Source organism: Seriola dumerili, unplaced genomic scaffold, assembly GCF_002260705.1.
Source record: "Seriola dumerili isolate Sdu_G_001 unplaced genomic scaffold, Sdu_1.0 BDQW01000149.1, whole genome shotgun sequence".
NCBI lineage: Eukaryota > Metazoa > Chordata > Actinopteri > Carangiformes > Carangidae > Seriola > Seriola dumerili.
Genome location: NW_019174404.1, coordinates 16,216,063 through 16,238,254, shown reverse-complemented (window position 1 = coordinate 16,238,254; position 22,192 = coordinate 16,216,063). Strand labels below are relative to the sequence as shown.

The following is a 22,192-nucleotide window of genomic DNA, read 5'->3' as shown; positions in this document are numbered from 1 at the left end:
CATCCCGTTGATTGGACGTGATACAAACTATCCGCCTCTTGTCGCTGTTGTTTCCTGCGGTGTGAGTGGTGAAAGCCTGCCAAAAAGACTAAAATGGCGCTTACTTCTCAAGGAACAAAGAAAAAAGTTTGCTACTACTATGATGGTGAGTACTCACGGGCCTATACTTTTGACAGCCGATGCACGCAGCGGTGAAATCCGCCACTTTGCGCCAACAAAGGTTGCAGTTTATTTCACCTCTTGCTAACCTGGCACGTTAGCTAACCTAGCTAGCTTGAGTCTCAGGCGGCTCTCATCAGTCTGACACTGAGTCCGCACACACTGTTAACGCACTTATAACATTTGCTCAGTTTCCGTAAATGCAATGGTTGCCTTGAATGTACTATTTTAGACGTTTATCTACCGGATCTTAGTACTTTAACTAGATTGGTTAACGTTACTAGCTAGCGAGCTAACAATGGGAATGTGAGTACTTCATTGTCACCACAATTAACGTCAACACCAAGCTAACGTTAAAACGGCTCATTTTGCTACCTTCAAAGGCCAGGTAGTTAAGCGGAAAATAATGTTTCGGTCATTTATCTTTGTATAAGTTAACAAAGCATCACCGTGTAAATGTACCTTGGTAGTTTGTAGAGTTGAACAGAAGCGGTTTGATTTCAGTATTTTGGCTGGGAAAGTTAGAGGTCCGGTTGCAGCATCACAACAGTCATGCAGTATAGTATTGTTGAACACACTCACCTAGCTTTTCAGTGGACGGACGTCTTTTGCCCAGACACTTACAGTGACAGGGTGATCCCAGTCTACTTCATTTCTGCAATTGTTTCGATTTTTCAGGAAAAATAAACCAAAAAATCAACATCGTGTGTTTTGTTTGTTCTCATTTTAGGTGATGTTGGAAATTACTACTATGGTCAGGGGCATCCCATGAAGCCCCACCGAATCCGCATGACACACAACCTGTTGCTCAACTATGGCCTCTACAGAAAGATGGAGATATACGTATGTTGCGCTTCATAACCTATTTGCTTAGTCAAATCGCTGGGCTTGCTTTTACGATGTTTCCCGGGAACCCATTTGTCCTCTGTGTTTCAGCGTCCGCACAAAGCCAGTGGAGAGGAGATGACCAAGTATCACAGTGACGACTACATCAAATTCCTGCGTTCAATCCGGCCAGACAACATGTCAGAGTACAGCAAACAAATGCAGAGATGTAAGTTTGCGACAGAGGTTGCCTGTAGATAAACTGTGTAAGCAATACAGTGCTTAACTCTGTGCTGTTGCTTTGCAGTTAATGTGGGGGAGGACTGTCCAGTGTTTGATGGTTTATTTGAGTTCTGCCAGCTCTCAGCAGGGGGTTCTGTTGGTAAGTTGCTTCTCTTTAAATACTTTTCACACAAACATACTGTGTTGGACTGTAATCTTGCCATCACTGCCCCAGTAATCTGTTAAGTTTAGTATAAGCAGGCTGTTAATTCTTTCCTTCTCACTGTGGTGCAGCTGGTGCCGTGAAGTTGAACAAACAGCAGACAGACATTGCTATCAACTGGGCTGGGGGTCTGCATCACGCCAAGAAGTCTGAGGCTTCTGGGTTTTGCTACGTCAATGACATTGTACTGGCTATTCTGGAATTACTGAAGTGAGTACAAAAGCCCTGTTGCAGCCACTAAAGTACAGGGTTGTTGTGAATGAGTAGATGGTACGGTTCATGGTTGGTCAAATGAAAATTCTCTTGGATCAAAAGTAGCAGAACATAGAGGATCTTTCCTCTCTTTCCAGATACCACCAGAGAGTTCTGTACATAGATATTGACATCCATCATGGGGACGGTGTTGAGGAGGCCTTCTACACCACAGACCGCGTTATGACAGTTTCCTTCCACAAATATGGAGAGTACTTCCCCGGCACGGGCGATTTGAGGGTAAGCCTTGAATTATTGGTAGATAAAAGTCATGTTGTCATAGTCATAATACAATGAGTTGACATTTATCTTCTACTCTGCAGGACATCGGTGCTGGGAAGGGTAAATATTATGCTGTGAATTATCCACTGAGGGATGGGATTGATGATGAGTCATATGAAGCCATATTCAAACCCGTGAGTAAATAATGATTTGTTTACTGTCCATATCTCCTCTTGTGGTTCAGACACATTTGAAAGTGGACATTGTTGTTTGTGTAGATCATGGCCAAGGTGATGGAGATGTACCAGCCCAGTGCAGTGGTTCTGCAGTGCGGAGCTGATTCTTTGTCAGGAGACAGGCTCGGCTGCTTTAACCTCACCATTAAAGGTAAAACATTTTGGTCCTTATGGTGTTAGAATATGAGCAGACGTATGTAACTGTTTTCATGACGTATAACTGAGAAACAAAAGTGTACAATTTTCAATAATTTTTTTCCATGTGTGTGCTCAGGTCATGCCAAGTGTGTGGAGTACATGAAGAGCTTTAACCTGCCACTGCTGATGCTGGGTGGAGGAGGCTACACTATCCGTAATGTGGCACGCTGCTGGACATATGAAACTGCTGTAGCCCTTGATTCCTCCATCCCTAATGGTGAGTCTTAATGACCGTGTTGCACTGAATATAGGTAATCTGGTTTTCATTTCAAATCAGCTTCTACTGTGGTGGTTATTAAAAGCTTTGTCTTAGTATTGTAATATGTATAATACATAATACATCAGGAGTAATACAGGTAACACAAATGATTTGTCAGTGGAAAATTTTGGTAATCGGCTAAAGAAAGTCACAGTCTGCTGGTTACAGCTTCTGAAATGTTATGATTTGCATGTTTTTGTGTCATGGCATTTCTCATTTTCTCATTTGACATTTTATGGACAATAATAGCTGAATCTGTAATAAACCTTACTTGCAGACCTGTTATTTAACTACTTCAGTAGACTCTTCAGGTTTTCTTGGCATAGACACAAAGAAGGAGCCTGACTTGAAATATTTGTAACAGCTTCTTACAAAACATTAATTCAATAAAAAATGTGTATTAATTTTTTAACAATTCTCCTCAACTCTACAGAGCTCCCATACAATGACTACTTTGAATACTTTGGACCGGACTTCAAGCTGCACATCAGCCCCTCCAACATGACCAACCAGAACACCAACGACTACCTGGAAAAGATCAAGTGAGTTCATGATAGTGCCAGTCAAATTCATCTTTCTTTCCTCGATGTGTGTTACAAAATGTCAAAATGCATAATGCACAGCATCATCTAATTAAGGATTCACCAGTTTCAGCAGCAGTTACAGTAGCTTTTGTGTTTCTTTAGCCACATCATAGGTAATAGTTAAGAGTCTCAGATTGTGAATTTGTTTGTGCTTGTTGTCAGTATGTTCAACCAATTTTTTGTCCTCCAGGCAACGCTTGTTTGAGAACTTGCGTATGCTGCCTCACGCTCCGGGAGTTCAGATGCAGGCCATCCCTGAAGATGCTGTGCAGGAGGACAGTGGCGACGAGGAGGAAGATGACCCCAACAAACGCATCTCCAGTAATAACCTTTTTACAGTGACCCTTACTTTGTCATCGTGCAGTCCACACACAACGGTAGCATCATGTTTTGATTTTATCCTTTCCTCTGATAATGTCCACAGTCCGTGCCCACGACAAGAGGATAGCTTGTGAGGAGGAGTTCTCTGACTCAGAGGATGAAGGTGAAGGCGGCCGCAGAAATGCAGCCAGCTTCAAGAAAGCCAAGCGAGCCAAAACCGAAGGAGAGAAAGAGGGAGAAGAAAAGGAGAAGAAAGGTGAGGAGGAAACAAAAGGTATCTACCCTTTTTTTTTTTTCTTTTTTTTTTTCATTCTTATATCACCCCACTTTTTTTTTTAAATAGAGATCTTATTAGAACTTTTTATCTATTATTATGATGGCTATGAGTTTGTTTGTTTTTTTTTGTTTTTTTTTTCTTATAGAAGTAAAAGAAGAGGAGAAGGTGCCAGAGGAGGAGAAAATGGACACATCAAAGTGAGAAAACACTGCACACACTGATTGACCATGTTTTCCAGCAAGGGGCTGATGAGTGGGAGTGTTAATCATTACCTTACTCTGGGTCCTTTAGGCCAAAAGAGGAATCCAAGACACCTTGAGGTCCTCAGCATCTAAAGATGCCAGAGCAGCTGATCAGAACTGATCACACCAGATTTTTTGGACTGATCATCTTTCCAGGCTGCTGCTGTGGAAATCGGTGAAGGACTAAACCTTTGTTATGAGAGGTCCTACTCCCTCAAAACGGGACGAGGATCTTACCATGTTTTTCTAGGACAACTTTTCAACTTTGCTGTTTATGGACTAGAGTCAAAATGAGTGTTTTTGAGTATTGTTTTTGTATGCTTTCTTATTTTTTTGTCTTGAATCTTTTTAAGCGATGACATGTGCTTTTCCCTTGTGAAGCAACTCTGTAAAAAAAAAAAAATGGCTTAGTACATGTTTGCTTTTATATATCTGACTGATTTAATTTATTTAAATCATAGATATTTTGGCTACTCTGTTTTATGTCTTTCAGTCCCACTTTAGTCCCGTGCCTTTTTGAATATGTAGTTGAAGCATGTTTGTACGATAGATCCTTTTCTTTAATACATTTGTTTCACTGGTCTTGCCTGCTAAGGTCACCAAGAATGGTTAAGATGGTTGTCTAAACCTATAAACCTCTTACATGTCACAATGTAAGTTTATTATATTCTTATATCTAAGGTTATGATAGGATGTGCCCTTTACTGGCACACTGGCATTTTCTTTGTTAAATTTCTGTGACTCACAATGTTGAAAATGTTTGGGTCCAGTATCAGGCTTAGATTCCACTGAAGTTTGGACTTGAATGTCCAAGATACTGTATAGTACTCAGTGTAAAATGAGAGGCAAGGTAAAAGCCAGATTTCATTCATTTGTTGTATATATTTGTATAAGTGTTTCACCACAGAGCTTGCAAGTGTCATTTAAATCAGACAGACCCAGGTGTGTGTTGACCACATTTTAAAACACCAATAAAAACTGCCATAAAAGTTATGTAAATCTCTTAAGTTGTGAGTTTTTCAAAATAAGATTTATAACATGTTATGTCTGCTTTGATGAAATGTTTGGCGATAACATTTAAATTACGAAATCATTTTAAAGTCGGAATAGAGATGACAGAAGCTTACTGTATTTTCAATATTTTCAAAATCTATACAAACAAAAGCTGACCACTTCAAACCAAACCAACAGCAGATAAAAAAATTCCTCCTTTTTACGTAAAGGTAAATAAAATGTTATTGCTTTTCCTGGCTTATGTCCCACAAATGTCTTCTTCAGACATGTAGTGTGTAACAGACATGTGATGTGCAATAACTCCACAGATGAAGCTGCATCTTATCCAGTTGATCCCAGCAGTATGCAACCTATCTCATTAGGTTTAGCTGCTTCAGAGCCATTCACTCTGCTCCACTGCGGTGTTGCCGTCCAGCAGTTCATCCCGCTCTGCAGGCTCAGCTTCAGCGCTGATCTCTGGATCCCGTGCTGGCGTTGGGGTTTCAATGCGTCTTTGGATACGCACCTGAAACAGTAAATGAATAGGAATTTCAGAGAAGCCAACTCACATTCGTGACCTTAGCGGAGCAAATGTACCGCACTTCTATTCTGTCCTCAACCCTACATAGGAATTGGAATAAATTTCTTAGTATTAAGAAGGTTAAGCAGGAAGATATTGCTGTTAACTAACAGACAAAGTCTGAATGGAAAGTGACTAAAGTAGGTGGAAAAAATGTAATAAAACTAAATGTCTCTAAAATCAGCCAACAGGCACAATGTTTTTTTTTTTTTGTCCTGATAGTTTTGACAAGAAGAAATTTAAACACATACTGACTTTAACTACAATAAAGACCCCAGTCATAAACAACAACACATACAAAGTGTTTACAATACTGTTTAAATTGCAATTTGAATATATCATATAATTTTTCTTAATGTTTTAGGTTAAATGGCTCTTTAGAAAGAATAGATGGGGCCATTAATATAAATCAGTCCAGATAACAATGTAATTTGTTTCCCGGACTGTCATGCCAAGTAAATTGAATGTGTATTTTAAATAAGAATTTTAATGTTACTCCAGTGCTGGTAATGCATAACAATTAACACATGAACACATATGAAACAAGCGTTTACATGAAATGATGGTGAATGAACCAAGCCACTGTTCATGATGTGCGCTTTTTCAGTTTACTTTCATTTCACTTTCAAGATCAAACCATGTGATCATGCACGGGGACAGCACGAGATGAGGGAAACAGTTACCACACTGCCCTGTTGAAGTTTGCCTCGTCAGCAGGTCTTTCCATTGGTCTCTATTAAATTCAATGTCACATTACTATTTCAGGATAGAGTGAACCAGGGGTGTTCACTGTTAAAACTGTTAAAGCTAATGTTTTTGCTGCCGCTGTGTCACAACTAAGCCTTGTATTAGAATAATTGTTACCTAACTGTTACCTAATACAGTGTTGTTATAGTATTTTTTAACACATTGCTATTTAACCTCAAACAGTAAAGAAGAAAAATGAGTATTTTCCTGCCTGCCTTGAAAAACCTCTATCATCCTATTTACATTTATGCAAACCACATTTTTTATATTCAGTAACTCAGAGGTCTGACTGAAATTCGTTACTATAAAGTGACACATTACAGGCAGCATAACATTAATCTATGCTCTTTCTACAAACACACACACACTGCCTGTGACAAACACTGCAGGGCAACGGAGTCAGTGATCTGACGGTGGCTCACCCTCTTAGCCTGGATCGGCCTCCTCCTGCAGGGACAGAGGTAGAGGAGCGTAGTGCAGGCAGCGAAGCAGCGGAAGGAGAACACCATTTCCACCACAGACATCAAGATGAGGGGCACCCACAGAATGATTGTGGTCGCCTGGTCAACATTAAAAGAAAATGCCACGGCACATAACTCTGATTAATAAACATTTTGTTTTTTGCAGCAATTTAAGTAAATGTCAAAACTGCCAGTGGGTAAATATTTGCATTCAACTCACATAGATACGGGTGGGGTCAAAGGGGCATTCATATGTGATGCTGGAAGAGCCAACATTATTATTAGAATTCCTGCAGTGTGTTAGCAGACCCTTGCCTTTATCCATAATGGCTTTTACCATCGAAACTGACAAGCCCAAGGTGGAGGCAACTGCCAAGAGACCAGCCAGGAAGCCGAAGACCAACAGGACCCACTGCTGCAAAGACAACATGATGACAAGCTCTTGTTGAGTGTTAAGGTAAAAAGTAAAACAGTTAATATGTGAAAGACATTGTCCCCCATAACAGACAATCTGCTTCTCTTTGTCAAGCAGATGTAACAGGGAAGTAGGAACATGAATTGACATTGACATATTGACATTATTTAAATAGATCTTCCATATCTTCACACACCATGCACTAAGTCAAAACAAAGGGCAAGTTCTAACAGGAGCCAGAAAAGACCAGATGTGAGTGCTGATTGTAGGAGGGAGAAGCTGCAGCAGCAACAGCAACGGGGGAAAGTTATTTACCAGGATCCTGTTTTTCTTGTTTTTGGACAAGACAATGGCTGTTATTCCACCAATAATTCCCTAAGAGACAAAAGATGTTACATGTTCAGTAAAAATGACATACACTTCATCACATACAGATGATAATATAAAAAACAATTAATATTTTAAAATATTTCTACTCAAAATGGCTCTATTTAAGGATGAATGATTTACCTCCATGGACACAACTTACAGGTATAAGCTATCTGCTGATACCTTTAATAACTTCAAAGTAAATATCAAATTGCTTGTAGGTTTTTTATGCATATGTCCTGCCACTTACCACCAAGCCTGCCACGATGGCAATGACATTAGAGATGGCGTAGACCATGGTCCGGGCCTGAGAGTGCACGTTGATGTGCCTGAGCACAGCGCCGTGCACCAGTGCTCCAAGAAGAAAGTTGACATGGCCCACCAACACCAGCCCCAGCCCCATCTTCATCAGGGCTTTGTTGTCCTTGAGGCTGGCGCAGCATACTCCTAGAGGAAGCAGAAATACATTATGTTTACCTCATAATCTTAACTTAGCTCTGAGCACTGTGACTTCTGTCAAAATCTAAATGATAAACAATAATTACATTATGTGTACAACACAATCTGTATTGTCAGAGTGAAGCATAATCCAAAACTATGTGTATAAATACCAGTGGCATGTATCAGTATGTGTTGCTGACAGAAACCAACAAACTAAACAAGATGAAATTACAGTGTGCACATAGGTTTATGAAATATGATCTGAAATATAGAACAAGCTGTAACTGCACTACACTGACAACTTGTGTGAGAACTGACTTTGTTGAAGCCTTGTGGTTTTAGCAAAGCGAAGAGGAAGCGGGCCAGTGGTTAGCACACTGTATCAACACATGAGAATAAGTCAGTCACCACAGTTATCCCCAACCCCTGCAGAGATGGCTGAAGGTGTCATCCTCTGCGTGCAGCAAAACCCTGCAGCTATGGTGACAATTCAGAGAAGGGGTCTGACGGGGATTGTGTTGCACTATTTTCTTCCGTCCTCTGAAGAAAGGTGAAGCACCCACCCTCAAAGTCCATGTAAACCCCTCCTGGACCTAACAAGACAAAGCTTTGGGTGGGGTGTTCAAACATTCACCACCTGGCCTGAGGGGTGAGGTAGAGACAGATAATGGCTCCTGTCCTACTGGTGGGTGCTGCTGTGGAAATACTCACTATGTTTTAGGTCATAATATTGTTTGCTCTGTCTAATGTTTGCTGCCATTCAAGTGCTCACTATCACATTTTGTCACTGTAGTGTATAGATTAACAAAAACCCCAGGATCTAATATTTGCATTATTTACATATTCATGTAGTAACTGTAAAGATATCACACTTAATAGCCCATCTCTTATATTCCAATGTGGTATTACATTCTCTGATAGTTACACAGGGTCAGCATGTCTGTTTCATTCTGCCTGGTGCTGTTTGATACTTTTGATTTTATTTAGGTTGATAATAATGATAGGATATATAGTATGGAGCCCATACTATAGTACACTGTTGTATGGACCTATATCTAAACCATCAACAGCCCATAATCTTGAATCCTATGCAACCTGCGCTAACCAAAAAGGTTCAGTTTTATTTAGGTGAAACTCTGGATAAAACACACCTATGTAAGGCTAAATACCTTATCCAATTAACTAATAAGTTACTAACATAAGTTTACATGAACATAAACTGGCAACACAAACACAAAGATATTACATTGAGTTCCGTCAGTCAAACACCAAAAACTGAAGGTGAGCTACGTCTCTTCTCTGAGCTCCGTTTACAAATGCGCAGACCACGCCTAAAAACTTTGTCTCGGACCACAGCCATGTAGTCTGTCCTTTCACTGAAGCAAACATATAAGTTCACTTACCTAAATACACCATGGTGGGTTTTTTTTTGTCCTCTTAGTTCATATTAGTGTACAAGTTGTATTAAAGTCATTTCTGACAGCTTTTTGACACGCTCCTGCTGGTGGGTCCTTGTCTTCCTCAACTGCCGCTCACCTGTAGACAACCGCCTACCTATGCGGAAGCTCCTCCCCCAATACCTTTACACACGTCACATTTGAAGGGGTGAGGATGATCTATCTGCGAAGAAATACTGCAGCTCTGTTCCCACCAGCTATTAAAATACCTTCCAATATTTAAAGAAACATCAAAGTAAAATATAACAAGAAAAAACAAGACATTTTTTCACATTGGTCTGAGTTTGTGTTTACTTGTTTGTGTAGAGCAGGGGCATTACTCTTATTTAAGATGAACCTGCCTTTGATTCATTTTTGTCTTATTTGTTTTCCAGATATAAAAATCAGTGCGTAAGTGTGTGACATGTCTATAGAGTCAGTAATTGTAATGTCTGTAAAGATGATGAATGCAATGGCAATGATATTTTTAACTTAGAGTTTACCCTCATAATTATATATATGTGATCCTCTGTCATTTGTGGTCTTTTTCTTTTTTTTACTCCTTTTTTTTCCTTCACTATAATTTTCTTGTTATTCTTTTTTAAATTTACACATTTATTTATTTATTTTTATTCAGTTCCTCCAGGGGAAAAGGTTAAAAAAGGAAAATAAATGTGTGATATGTAAAATGGAAATGTAAACCACACAAATAGAATCACAAAAACAATTTAAAAAGTAAATGTCAATTTAATCTTTAAAGATTACAGCAACACTGTGATACCATAAAATGTTGGAAAAGTCACACACACAGATTTATTTATGACTTACACAAACTATAAGGATACGAATTTCATATTATTCATCCTTCATTTTTTTGACTTCCTTTCAGTGAATGTGTACGTAATGCTGCTGTTATTGAAGATGATAAAAACCTGGCTGGTTACTTAAATATTAACTCAGCTGTCAAAGATGCTAAATATGTGAAATATTTGCAGTCAGGAATAACATGAACAAAAGACACAATTTCCTTTAATATTTTTAAAATTGTAAATACCTCTTTCAGACAATAATACACACAAAAAGCATCACATACTACATGGGTGTAGTAGTGGGTGAAGGTTTCAGAAACCAATCTAAACACAGCATGACTGCGTGTCAGCCTCGTTAGCTTGATTGCCAGCACCTGTCCCTCCTGCCACTGCACCTTATTAATGTCACAGGTGTGGCAGAGGAGCCGACAGAGTTGTTGGCCCACTTTGAGGTTTGCGATGGGGATAACAGAGATATTTCTTTGCATTTTTGTTGGACAGTGTGTTGCTGTTCAGTCAGTAATAAAAGAACAGGATGACACATTTTCCCAGAATTTTCCAGGATTTTTTGACAATCTCATGCCGTTTCCATTTGAAAGAAATTTTGATTTGACTCCATATGACACCATCTTCAGCTCCTGGCGAACCCGGACCCCTGACTTCCACATGCTTGCTGAACTACCTCCCATCATGAACGTTCCCAGAGTACAGGTGTTTTGTGATGAATCTCGGCTGACTGTGCTGGTTGATAAGAGATCCTATGGTGTCATGCTGAAGGTAGAGGAGATACAGCTGGGTGATGGCTGCTATAGCAACAGAGAGCGACCAAACCAATTTGTCTTCACTTACAGTGTTAATGAGTGTGGAACTACACAAGCGGTGAGTTGGCCAGATTCTTTTCTTTTGCTACTTTTTATTTATTGTAAGGATTTTCTGAAAGCACCGTCTGTCTTGCAGATACAGAATGGCTTGAAGGTGTTCACAAACTTGCTCCACTTGAATCTCAAACCTCTCACCTGGCAGCAAACTCCTTCCACATTGCACATCTCCTGTATTCCAAAAAGGTGAGCCACTAAAACATCTGTTAGTGGTCATAAATAACCATACTAAAGACAAATGCTTGTCATTTCAGGTCTTATGATAACCCAGGCCTCTTTACGGCAATGGCTCCCTCTGAGAGTTTCACGAGCATTAATATCAAAGCCATGAATCGTGAGTGATAAACTGAGTCGAAAAGATGCTGTTTAAGTTGAGAATTTCATTTGTAAAAACAAATGATTTTTTTTTTTTTCTGGTTTCCTGCAGCGTCCTGGACCAGCACCACAGAGTCAAATGTCTACGAAAGAGGCCAGGTTGTAAACCTCAAGGTTTCTGCTAAAACCAGGCCTGATCAGCAGCTTTTCATCCAGTCCTGCTTTGTCTCTGCATCCCCCGAGCCTCAGACTAAATCTCGGCATGCACTCATAATGAATAAAGGGTAAGCAGCAAGTCTGGTGTACATCATTTCTCCACTGTTGTCTAATTTTCTAACCACCTGAGATGCCATTTGTCCCAGGTGCACAGCCCCGTTGGGTTCACCTCATCCTGTCGTACACTTTGTGGCCTCCAGCAGGGGGGATGTGGTTAATTTTGCTCTCAACACATCTTATCTGATTTCTGAGGTGAGTTTTTCAAACGGCCATGGCAGGTCTTTGATTTCTGCTTCTCGGCTGTATGACCTTATGAACTCTTTCCTTTGAAGCTGTACATCCACTGTAGTGTGCTCATCTCAGACCAGGGTGTCACCATTGGCTCCAAATCCTGCAACTACAATGTTATCCAATCAAGGTACAGTGCTGGTGAATACATAAAACTATATTTTGTGACCTTTTCATTACTGATAGGGTTTTTTTTTTTTTTTCTTCTTCCCATTTCAGGTGGGAAGAGCTAAGTGGAGATTTCGAGGTGTGTGAGTGCTGTAGCTCAAGGTGTAAAGGCCCATCAGTCAGACACTTTCCTGAAGGTCAGTACTTTGTGTTTTGTCTTTTTAATCACAGTGCAATAAGTGAATATGAGGGTATCTCTGGGTCTCTAACTCAGTGGCTCATGTCATTTCAGCCAAGGCTACAGTCAGCACTGGTCCCTTAGTCATTGTGGACAAGATGGTCTCTGAGCCTGCGATCTCTGGACCACAAGAAACCACCCCTGTCCCTCTAACCGACTCCATGCTGTCTGATGCTGCAGTGTCGGACGACACAATCGTTTCTGGTACTTCTGTATCAAGAAGCAAGTTCTCCTCTCCCCCACAGGGTGTAGTGGTTGTGAGTCAGGACCCAGTTGCCAGACTGACCCTCTGGCTACCTGGACAGGTGCAGGATACTGAACACAGCAACAATATTGGTTCTGAGTCTGAAGACAGTTTGACTGTTGTGTTAAAGGCGAACGACGTGGTATCAAATGACCTTTCTGTGCCAAGCACAGATCAGGAGTCTCACCTGAATCCACCCACAAACAAGATCAACTTCCCTCTGCCAGCTGAGATGACTGTAAATGACCTAAACCAGATTGATTTTAATCAAACGGGAGAAGACCTGGCTCAAATGCAGGTAGATGCAGTTGCCATGTCCCAAGAAGGAACAACTGATGTCCAACCAATAATTCGTTCAAAAATCCAATTTTCCAAAGGCATGGATGGATCGCAGACACTGAGTTATGAGGAAGAAGTGGTAAAGCCCAGGCAGAAGGGGCTGCACTTAATTTTCTTGGATTTGTTGAGGTACCTAAACTTGGAATCATTTATTTCTTTCCAGTTTCTGCTACTGTGAATGCATGTACATATGCATGTGAATATCACTAATTTATTATCTCTCATCCTCAGGAGGATGGACAAGGCAGAATAACTGCATCTTCATTGGATAATTTTATAATGGCACTTTAAGTGAATAAACTTACTGCAACAATAAATTAAATGCTTGTTCTTTTTTTATTCAATATTTTTCTTTCAGTAATAATAAACTATTCATCAGTAAAGGACCCTTTCAAGCCTATATAGTATGTTTCAGTGAGAGCCTCTTGTATTCCCACCCAGATGTCGCTGTGGGGAGCTGGGCTCTGTAGTTAGGACAGTACGGTGTGCGCTCTCCCTTTTACACCGCATGCTCAGTGTTTTTTTCTATCCCAAGTTTGACCCTGGCCACTATTTCCTCCGCACCGCCACTCTCTATAAAGTGCCCATGCTTTCCTCACGCAGTCTCTTTCCCCGGCCACAAAACAACCGTGAGTGTCCAACTCACTGTTCTTGAAAAACTTAAAATAAAAATAATATAAAAAATATAAAATCTACAAAATCTTCATAAAAAGTACATTAATACTTAAAGAAATACAAACGTTAAAAAAATCGCAAAACATTAATTAAAAAAAAAAAAATACCATAAACAGGAGGCCTCGGGCTTAACCCGAAGTTGGCGTCTTTAAAGGAAGAAATACTTCAGAAGACATCGAGATTTTTTTTTTCTTTTTTTCTTTTTTTTTTTTTTTAAATCGTGATTTTTTCAGGTTTGACATTTTCTCAACCGGCTGGATCAGGGAGCCAGCTGTCCTCTCACCGTGTCTTTATTAGATGAATTGAAGCGCAGCTCGGACTCGAAACGGTTCACACCGGCATTTTTCTGGCTTTTTGTGAGGGCTTTACATACATTTAATTTGTCAAGTCCGAGATATGAACACAGCGACGGGGAGTTATCCGATGGCTTCTCTCTACGTTGGCGACCTGCACCCAGATATCACGGAGGCTATGCTGTATGAGAAATTCAGCCCAGCCGGACCGGTGCTCTCCATTCGGGTATGCCGAGATATGATCACCCGGCGCTCCCTGGGATATGCTTATGTGAACTTCTCACAGCCTGCTGACGGTAAGAAATGACACCTGAAGTAATATGTGTACAGTTTGAGAATGTTACGTGCACGCGTCGGTGCATGCAGGGGCATGCAGGGTTAAGAGGCAGAAAGCATGCATCCCTCAAATGTTGACAATGTCACCATATGCTTTCAATGTCAATCCTAAAACTGCCCACAATCTCGTGCCAAATCAAGGAAACGCTTGCGATGACTAGAGGAACATGGGTTTTCACTGAAATGTTTTTGGATATTATCATAGGACAGCCATGGCAGTTCTTCAGACTGGTTGAAGCAGTCATTTGACCCATATAAGCATGTCCCAGTTCTGGGATACTCCTGGAATTACAAGTCACCACTATTGTTAAAACCCACGCCAAATGCAGAGTTTGAGTTATGCTTTAAAGTCAACAGAAAAGTCATTTTATGCTTATCAGTTATATCACTGCATTACGGGAATGTAAACATATTTAGTTGGTCTTTCTTATTCAGCCCAAAATGACCCATTTCTGCTCCTATTTAAAGGGCCACTGAGTGAAACAAATTCCCATTGCCCTCTGCTGCTATATTCACTGAAAGTGAGGAAAAGGACAAGCACAGCTGAACAATAACCCCCAGCACTGGCCTGCTCCACAAGTCAGTTGTTGGATTTAATCCCAGCTTCATTTTTTGAACTGGTTGGGAATCAGATGAATCATATTATTTATGTGTAATATCTTAACCGCTTAATCTGCATGTTGACTATTAATCTATGAGGATCTGATACCTAAGCATGCCAACTATGTAAATATTATATTATATAAGTACTGAGGTATCAGAAGTGTTATGTGTCTTTATTGTAAGACTCCATTTACAGCCAATGGTATCAAAGCATTGAGCAATACTAGTAGCAGGTGTTGTGGTTGTCAGCACAGGCCTGGTGATAATGTTTACATTGTGTGGACTCTTTCGCGGCGTGTATCAACGTTAAACACCTGTCACAACCTTTCTGTGCTCAAGTTGGTTACCAAAAGCCGAAGTAATGACAGGTTATAACTGGCTCGCTTCCAGAGAGGTTGCAACGTCATTCACTGGAGTAAATGTGAGAAGAGCCACAAGTGAGAAGACACCATTTGTTCTTGGAGGTGTAGACGTGGGGGGTTGTGGCTGCTGGGTATTTTAATGGCGACTAAACACGTGCCTGTGGGTCAATAGCTTTCTGCCTTTAAAATACCACTAATAATGACATGGTTAATGAAAAAGAACCGTCACAGGTCAGTACAGATGATTTCTTCACATCTCAGCTAGATGTGTAAACACTCACGAGACGTGGTGTTGCTCGTCTGAGTATTCTTGTTGAATGTGTCTCTTCCCCATCAATGGTAGAGAATGCTCTACTCACCCACCATGCCAGCACATACCTCTCAGGACCCCTCTCTAAATATAGTGCTTCTGTCTGAGCAGCCCAAAATTTGCCTGCCCATAATATTTTAGTTCTTCAAATGACAAATGTTTAACAATTAACAGTTTACATTTTACAACACTGACTCATTTCACTATTCATTATTCTGACTGACATAACTTAATGTTAGAATAATCATCCTGTCCTGTAGATGCTTTGGCTCTTTTTAAAAAAAAGAAAAAAGAAAAAAGAAAATTAAGATTTCCCACTGTGAACCTTCCAGAAGTCCACATGTTTGACAGTGATCACACACCTTCTCTGAGCACACGGGTGGTGAAGTACAATTGCAAGCCAAACTGCTGATGCCAGCAGACGCAAGGCAGCTCCGTTTTGTTTACCAGACACTTTTAGCTGGAAAGCCTGGCCTGTGTGTGTTACTGTGGAGTGACTGAACAAAAGGATGTTTGGCATTTGTGCCCACACAGACATAAGAGCCTATGTGATAATAAAGAAGAGAAAGAATAGACAGAGGAAAAACATGTATAAATTAAACCTTAGACTGATTTGAACAAATGAAAAATGAAACACATTACTTAAAAACACAGTTTTAGTCTGTTTGTATTGTCTGATGGCCAGCTGCTCTACCGCTGCTCTAGGTGGGACGTGGCCCAGCAGCATGTGGTAAGTCAGAGAAGAGGGCCATGTGTTCCATGTGCTTGCCCACTGCAGCTGCCCCCCACACTCGTCCCAGCTGCTGGAAGACAGCTCATCAGCCACATGGTCTACCGCAGTATCTTAACCATGTTGCACGTGCTCTGTTAATGGGCTGGCGGCAGGGATCCTCCATTGTGGCACACACAGCACAGAGGGATAAACTGTTTTGATACACTCTACTGTAGCCCCGTGTTGCTTCTCTGGGAATGTTATCAATGTAGTGCAGGTGTTTGTGGCTTAAATGGGATGGCACCAATAGAGAAAAATACTACGCATGATGAAAGCATGACATGTGGCATATATATTGGCAACTGATATGTTTTCAGACTCTTTGCTCCATGTAAACAACCAACCGTGACCTTTCCCTCCGCCTCTCTGCCCCTCCTCCCTCCAGCTGAGAGAGCCCTGGACACCATGAACTTTGACGTGGTGAAAGGGAAGCCGATCAGAATCATGTGGTCCCAGAGAGACCCCTCCCTCAGGAAGTCTGGAGTGGGCAACGTGTTCATCAAGAATCTTGACAAGTCCATCGACAACAAAGCCCTGTACGACACCTTCTCTGCCTTTGGCAACATCCTCTCCTGCAAGGTAGAGTTTGTTGTAAATGTCACTTAAAAACAGGAATATTGTTTTAATGCTGTATAAACTGATCCTGCTTGGAGTAAGATCAAAGTCATTGTCCTCATTTAACTCTTTAAAAGCATCCAAATTTAACATACATCTTGGTTTGAGATACACATAACATTTATGTAAAGTAAAAGCATCACTGCTTATCTCTTTCTGCCTGCATGTGAATACACAATCACACAAGTGCGGTAAGGTCGGCTGTTGATGTAGTTGACAAAAGAGGAAAGCATTTATCCTCAGAGCTGCTGCTTTAAGAAATACTTCCTTCTCCTCACCTTCTTGTTGATAGACAGCAGCCAGTTAGCCTAGCTTAGCATAAAGACTGGAAACAGAAGAAAACAGCCTGACTCTGTCCAAACTGTGGTTTTACAGGGGGGGTTATTTGTGGTTTAACCCTCTGTAAAATCACAAATTGCTTTTTGTTACACAACACTCTCGCTGTTTTCACACAGACATTCTGGTTGACAGAGCCAAGCTATGTTAAACAGCTGCTAGCTGCAGCTTCATATTCAGCAGGCAGATATGAGACTGGTATCAGTCTTCTCATCTAAATCTCTGCAAGAACATGAATAAGCATGTTTCACTAAATGCCAAACTGTTCCTTTTTAAAGTTGAAGAACTGCCTGCGTGATGCATTTTAAAGTGCACATATTCACCCACATGTCTTCTCCTGCTGCAGGTGGTGTGTGATGAAAATGGCTCAAAGGGCTACGCTTTTGTCCACTTCGAGACCCAGGACGCGGCTGATCGCGCCATTGAGAAGATGAACGGCATGCTTCTGAATGACCGCAAGGTGTGAGTGTCCGATTATCTAGGAGCACATTGTTCTGGTGTTTCCTCTTATTAGTTTTAAAGGTGTGTTTGAAAGCACTAGAGATTATAATGTCTGTCCAGACGTAGAAGGTCGATGACTAGGTGATGGCAACAGCTTATGTGGATCAGATTGATATGAACTGTGATATATTTTGTGCCTGATGTATAAATCTGACCTGTCTGTTCTACACTTGTGTTGAGTGAACTGACTTTTCGTGTCTTTTTCAGTTGGTGAGTTTGTGTGTGAATAATCTGACTAATGCGCTCATCTCTCACTACTGCCAGTTTGAAGAAAACCTCTAAACTGATAGATAACACACTAAAACCTCTTCCTTATCTTTTCCTACCAGATGCATTTTCTGTAGCTTCATTTTGTCCACTTGGTGGTCACCCGTCTTAGAGTGTTTGTGTGTGTGTGTGTATGACCACGCTTGTGTGTTTTAGTGATGGATCGAATGCAGGAATGCAATACTGGATGGCGGAAGGGGAGAGGTCATCATAGCAAGGTATATAAGATCATTTGGTCCTCCTCAGCTTTCCTTTGTACTGTGAGACTTTGTTCCTCCATCCCTCTCCATCCACCTCCTCATCAAGTCTTGGACCAAGAAATATGATGGTTGTCACTGTGTTGTCTAGCATGCCAACATATCTGCCTGCCTCTGGTGATATTAACAGCAGTTGGATGGGGTTTTTTTTTGTGTTTTTTTCTCATGGCTTACCCCAGGAATGATGAGTCACACACGATGAGATGTAGCTGTGAAGTTGTCTTGTGAACGTTGTCCCTGTTTTTGTAAAAGAATGTACTCTCTTTTACTTATCATGCTTGCGTGGTCAGGTCTGTGCGGAACTTTCTTTACGTGGAAACCCGGATAACCAGTGTTTTTTAGATTGGAAAGAGGAAGTCAAAAGAGATGGAGCCTGGTGTTTGCTTTCACAACTTTGCCAGGACTGTTTTACAAGAGTGTGTTTCGCTGCTCTCTCTTTATTTTCAGGTTTGTGGGTCGTTTCAAATCTCGCAAAGAACGGGAGGCTGAACTTGGCGCCAAAGCCAAAGAGTTTACCAATGTGTACATTAAGAACTTTGGGGATGATATGGATGATGATCGCCTGAAGGAGCTTTTTGACAAATATGGTAAACTGAAACAAGGTCCATTGATTATTCCTCTTAATTCATTCTAGTGCTGCTGTCTTACGTCCACTTTTTTGGCCTTTGCAGGTAAAACCCTCAGCGTGAAGGTCATGACAGACACCACTGGCAAATCCCGAGGCTTTGGATTTGTTAGTTACGAGAAGCATGAGGACGCTAACAAGGTACTTTGACCTCATGTAAATGTGATAAGTGTATCTTTATCTCTTAGAAATTTTCTCTGATAATTCTTACTTCGCCCAAAGGCTGTAGAGGACATGAACGGCACTGAACTCAATGGCAAGACTGTGTTTGTGGGCCGGGCACAGAAGAAGATGGAGCGGCAGGCAGAGCTGAAGAGGAAGTTTGAGCTACTGAAACAAGAGAGGATCAGTCGTTATCAGGTCAGCAGAGTCTAGGTCCACAATCAAATTAAATCCGGCCAATATTAGATTTTGATTTCGCTATATCAAGGAAGCTACTCAGTGTGACGACTGATTGTCTTTGGTTTCAGGGTGTAAACCTTTACATTAAGAACTTGGATGACACAATAGATGACGAGAAACTGCGTAAGGAGTTCTCTCCATTTGGATCCATTACAAGTGCTAAGGTGAGTAAAATCAGACCAATGGTGGAATGCATCACCGCTACTAAAGACATAATCCTGCCTGACATCACTGCCATAGCAACATCATGGACAATATTTGTATGTTTGAAGTTACTCAGGCACAGTCTGTTTATAATTCAGGTGATGCTGGAGGAAGGTCGCTCCAAAGGCTTTGGCTTCGTCTGCTTCTCCTCCCCTGAAGAGGCCACCAAGGCTGTGACTGAGATGAACGGACGCATCGTTGGCTCCAAACCCCTCTACGTGGCTCTCGCTCAGCGCAAAGAGGAGCGCAAGGCCCACCTCACCAACCAGTACATGCAGCGTATTGCTGGCATGAGGGCCATGCCGGCTAATGCCATCATTAATCAGTTCCAGCCCACCAGTGGCTACTTCATGCCCGCTGTGCCACAGGTGTGACAATTAAAGTCTAAGATGACAGTGTATGTTAAAGCAGCTGTGATATATGTTTTTATATTCAAATTGGATCATAGTACCACAACTTTACTTTTTTGGTTCAGTCTCAATGCTTTCAAATGAATGCTAGTGTCACTTGACGCATGTTGGATATGTAAATAAGTAGTAATAGTAATAGTGACCATAAGCTAACATGTTTGCCAACTTAAAAGGGGATAATACAGATCTCAGTGTTGTGTTTAGAGCTTGTTTCTGATGCCTGCAAATGGCCAAAAAAGTTCTTAGGTCTGGAGCATAGAGAATTGGTGGGTGTGGGGAAAGGTTGGGGTCAGGTTAAGCATCCTAAAAGATGACTTGTTGGGGTTTAGGCTAAGACAGGTTAAAGTAAGAGGAGACAGTCTTCCACACAACGGATGTAAAATATGCTAACATGCTTCATTGAAAGAAATGGTAGTCACATCAGTGGTTTTATGTGTGACTTTTAATGCCATTAGATGATACAGCTCTCTCTCGTGTCCACTAGGCCCAGAACAGGACTACATACTATGCACCTAATCAGCTGGCCCAAATGCGCCCCAACCCCCGGTGGCAGCAGCAAGGTGGTAGAGGTCAAGGTGAGCGTGGGGTATTATTGGATGGTCTATCTATCATCTATTTGTTACATCATTTACCTAAACATCATCATTATACTGTAATGCACCATTTAAAAAATCTAATTTCCAGTGCAATTATTTATGTGCCCTATCTCATTGGTTTTATCTCTGCTTCTGTCACTTCCAGGTGGTTTCCAGGGGATACCTAACTCACTGCGTCAGCCAGGACCACGTGCCAGCATGAGACACATGACTCCTGGTGGCGGCACACAGGGCCCACGAGGTGTGTTCACCAGTGGCAAATGGCCACAATGATCATCATCACTTCACTGACTCTGGTTTTGGAATTGTATTGTCACTACATACACAGTAGAGGTTGTCAAGATACTGTGTGAATCCCGCTGCATTTCTTCTCCTTGCCACCAGCTGCTGGCCAGTCCATGGCTCCTCGTCCCTCAATGGGAGTCCCGGGACCCCGAGCCATGCCCCCTTACAAATATGCCACCGGTGTCCGTAACCCCAACCCCCAGGTCGTGCAACCGATTGCCTTACAGCAGGTATGGGCAACAGATCAACCACATCATCTTATCCTTCAGCAAATAATTATGAGTAACTTTCCTTACTATGCCCTTTATCTGTCCTTTCCAGGCTCAGCCAGCTGTGCACGTTCAGGGCCAGGAGCCTCTCACAGCCTCCATGCTGGCTGCTGCACCCCCTCAGGAGCAGAAACAGATGCTGGGTAAAATTGGTATTTCACAGTGAATGAACTGCAATTCTTCTCAGTTTTCAACAGGTTGATTTATTCTCCTTCACATTTTTTTTTTTAAACAGGGGAGCGTCTTTTCCCTCTGATTCAGGCCATGCATGCCAACCTGGCAGGAAAGATCACTGGCATGCTGCTGGAGATTGACAACTCTGAACTGCTACATATGCTGGAGTCTCATGAATCTCTGCGTTCAAAGGTACTTGACTAACTCTATCTTTGTCATATTGTCACACCATATACTGCTCTGTCATTATTATTGATGGCTGATGGTGTCTTTGTTCAGGTGGAAGAAGCCGTAGCCGTGCTACAGGCCCATCAGGCAAAGAAAGATGCCACCCAAAAAGTGGGCAGCATGGCTACTTCTGCTGCTGCTGCCACATCCTGAAGACCATGTGTTGTACTAGATTGGTATGATAATACATGATCAGTCAAGCTATTCACACTTGTTTATTTGGTCATACATAGTTTAAGTTTTGTGGCACTAATAAAAAGTCATTGTGTTGTTTCAGGGCACAGAAGAATGAGCAGAGATGGGAAGAGACACACTACACTGACTCCAAACACCAGAGTCATCTGAACTATTATGCAAAAATAAAAACCATGAATAAAAAAAGGAAAATGTAATTTTAAAACATACTTGAACATTTTGAAAAATATTACAGTTCATAATTTTCTAGTTCTGTAATACCAAAAGCAATAGTGCAAATGAATCTTGAATGAAGGCCCTTCATTTTGTGGCGAAGGAGAGAAACGTTTTTCTAGACGGAAAATGAGCCTTGTTCTTTTTCTTTGCTTGACATTTTTATGCTTGATTTGAAATGATGGACTCCTCCATCCTATCATGTTATCATGGGTGTGTGGTATTCTCAATAAAGGGATGATACTTCAAGGTTACCAATCTTGTGTTATTTAATCCTTACATGTAACCTGTTTTGTTCAGTTTTCAAGAGTGTATGTGTTATCTGACAAACCCTTACCTAGGCAGTATGACAAAGAAGGCCAATGCA

General features: G+C 41.3%; 3 protein-coding genes across 3 annotated transcripts; 2 read left to right on the top strand and 1 right to left on the bottom strand.

The window, feature by feature from the left end:
- Nucleotides 1–26: 26 nt before the first annotated feature.
- Nucleotides 27–5,019, top strand: LOC111225619 (probable histone deacetylase 1-B). Its single transcript, XM_022750598.1, has 14 exons — nucleotides 27–145; nucleotides 890–1,002; nucleotides 1,096–1,213; nucleotides 1,292–1,366; nucleotides 1,501–1,639; nucleotides 1,780–1,921; nucleotides 2,005–2,097; nucleotides 2,182–2,290; nucleotides 2,414–2,554; nucleotides 3,030–3,138; nucleotides 3,371–3,501; nucleotides 3,605–3,775; nucleotides 3,924–3,975; nucleotides 4,070–5,019. The coding sequence occupies exons 1-14, from the start codon at nucleotides 94–96 to the stop codon at nucleotides 4,095–4,097; spliced, it is 1,473 nt and encodes a 490-aa protein (XP_022606319.1). The 5' UTR covers nucleotides 27–93; the 3' UTR covers nucleotides 4,098–5,019.
- Nucleotides 5,020–5,164: 145 nt separating this feature from the next.
- LOC111225620 (keratinocyte-associated protein 3-like) lies at nucleotides 5,165–9,551 on the bottom strand. The gene is made up of 6 exons (XM_022750599.1): nucleotides 9,430–9,551; nucleotides 7,836–8,032; nucleotides 7,532–7,591; nucleotides 7,022–7,216; nucleotides 6,763–6,900; nucleotides 5,165–5,539 (listed from the first exon to the last, which is right to left on the bottom strand). The coding sequence occupies exons 1-6, from the start codon at nucleotides 9,440–9,442 to the stop codon at nucleotides 5,408–5,410; spliced, it is 735 nt and encodes a 244-aa protein (XP_022606320.1). The 5' UTR covers nucleotides 9,443–9,551; the 3' UTR covers nucleotides 5,165–5,407.
- Nucleotides 9,552–13,514: 3,963 nt separating this feature from the next.
- Nucleotides 13,515–22,079, top strand: pabpc4 (poly(A) binding protein cytoplasmic 4). The gene is made up of 15 exons (XM_022750869.1): nucleotides 13,515–14,161; nucleotides 16,634–16,827; nucleotides 17,546–17,661; nucleotides 18,672–18,811; nucleotides 18,896–18,990; nucleotides 19,072–19,209; nucleotides 19,320–19,415; nucleotides 19,554–19,823; nucleotides 20,350–20,440; nucleotides 20,607–20,702; nucleotides 20,846–20,976; nucleotides 21,068–21,158; nucleotides 21,251–21,381; nucleotides 21,469–21,593; nucleotides 21,695–22,079. The coding sequence occupies exons 1-14, from the start codon at nucleotides 13,969–13,971 to the stop codon at nucleotides 21,568–21,570; spliced, it is 1,884 nt and encodes a 627-aa protein (XP_022606590.1). The 5' UTR covers nucleotides 13,515–13,968; the 3' UTR covers nucleotides 21,571–21,593; nucleotides 21,695–22,079.
- Nucleotides 22,080–22,192: the final 113 nt, after the last annotated feature.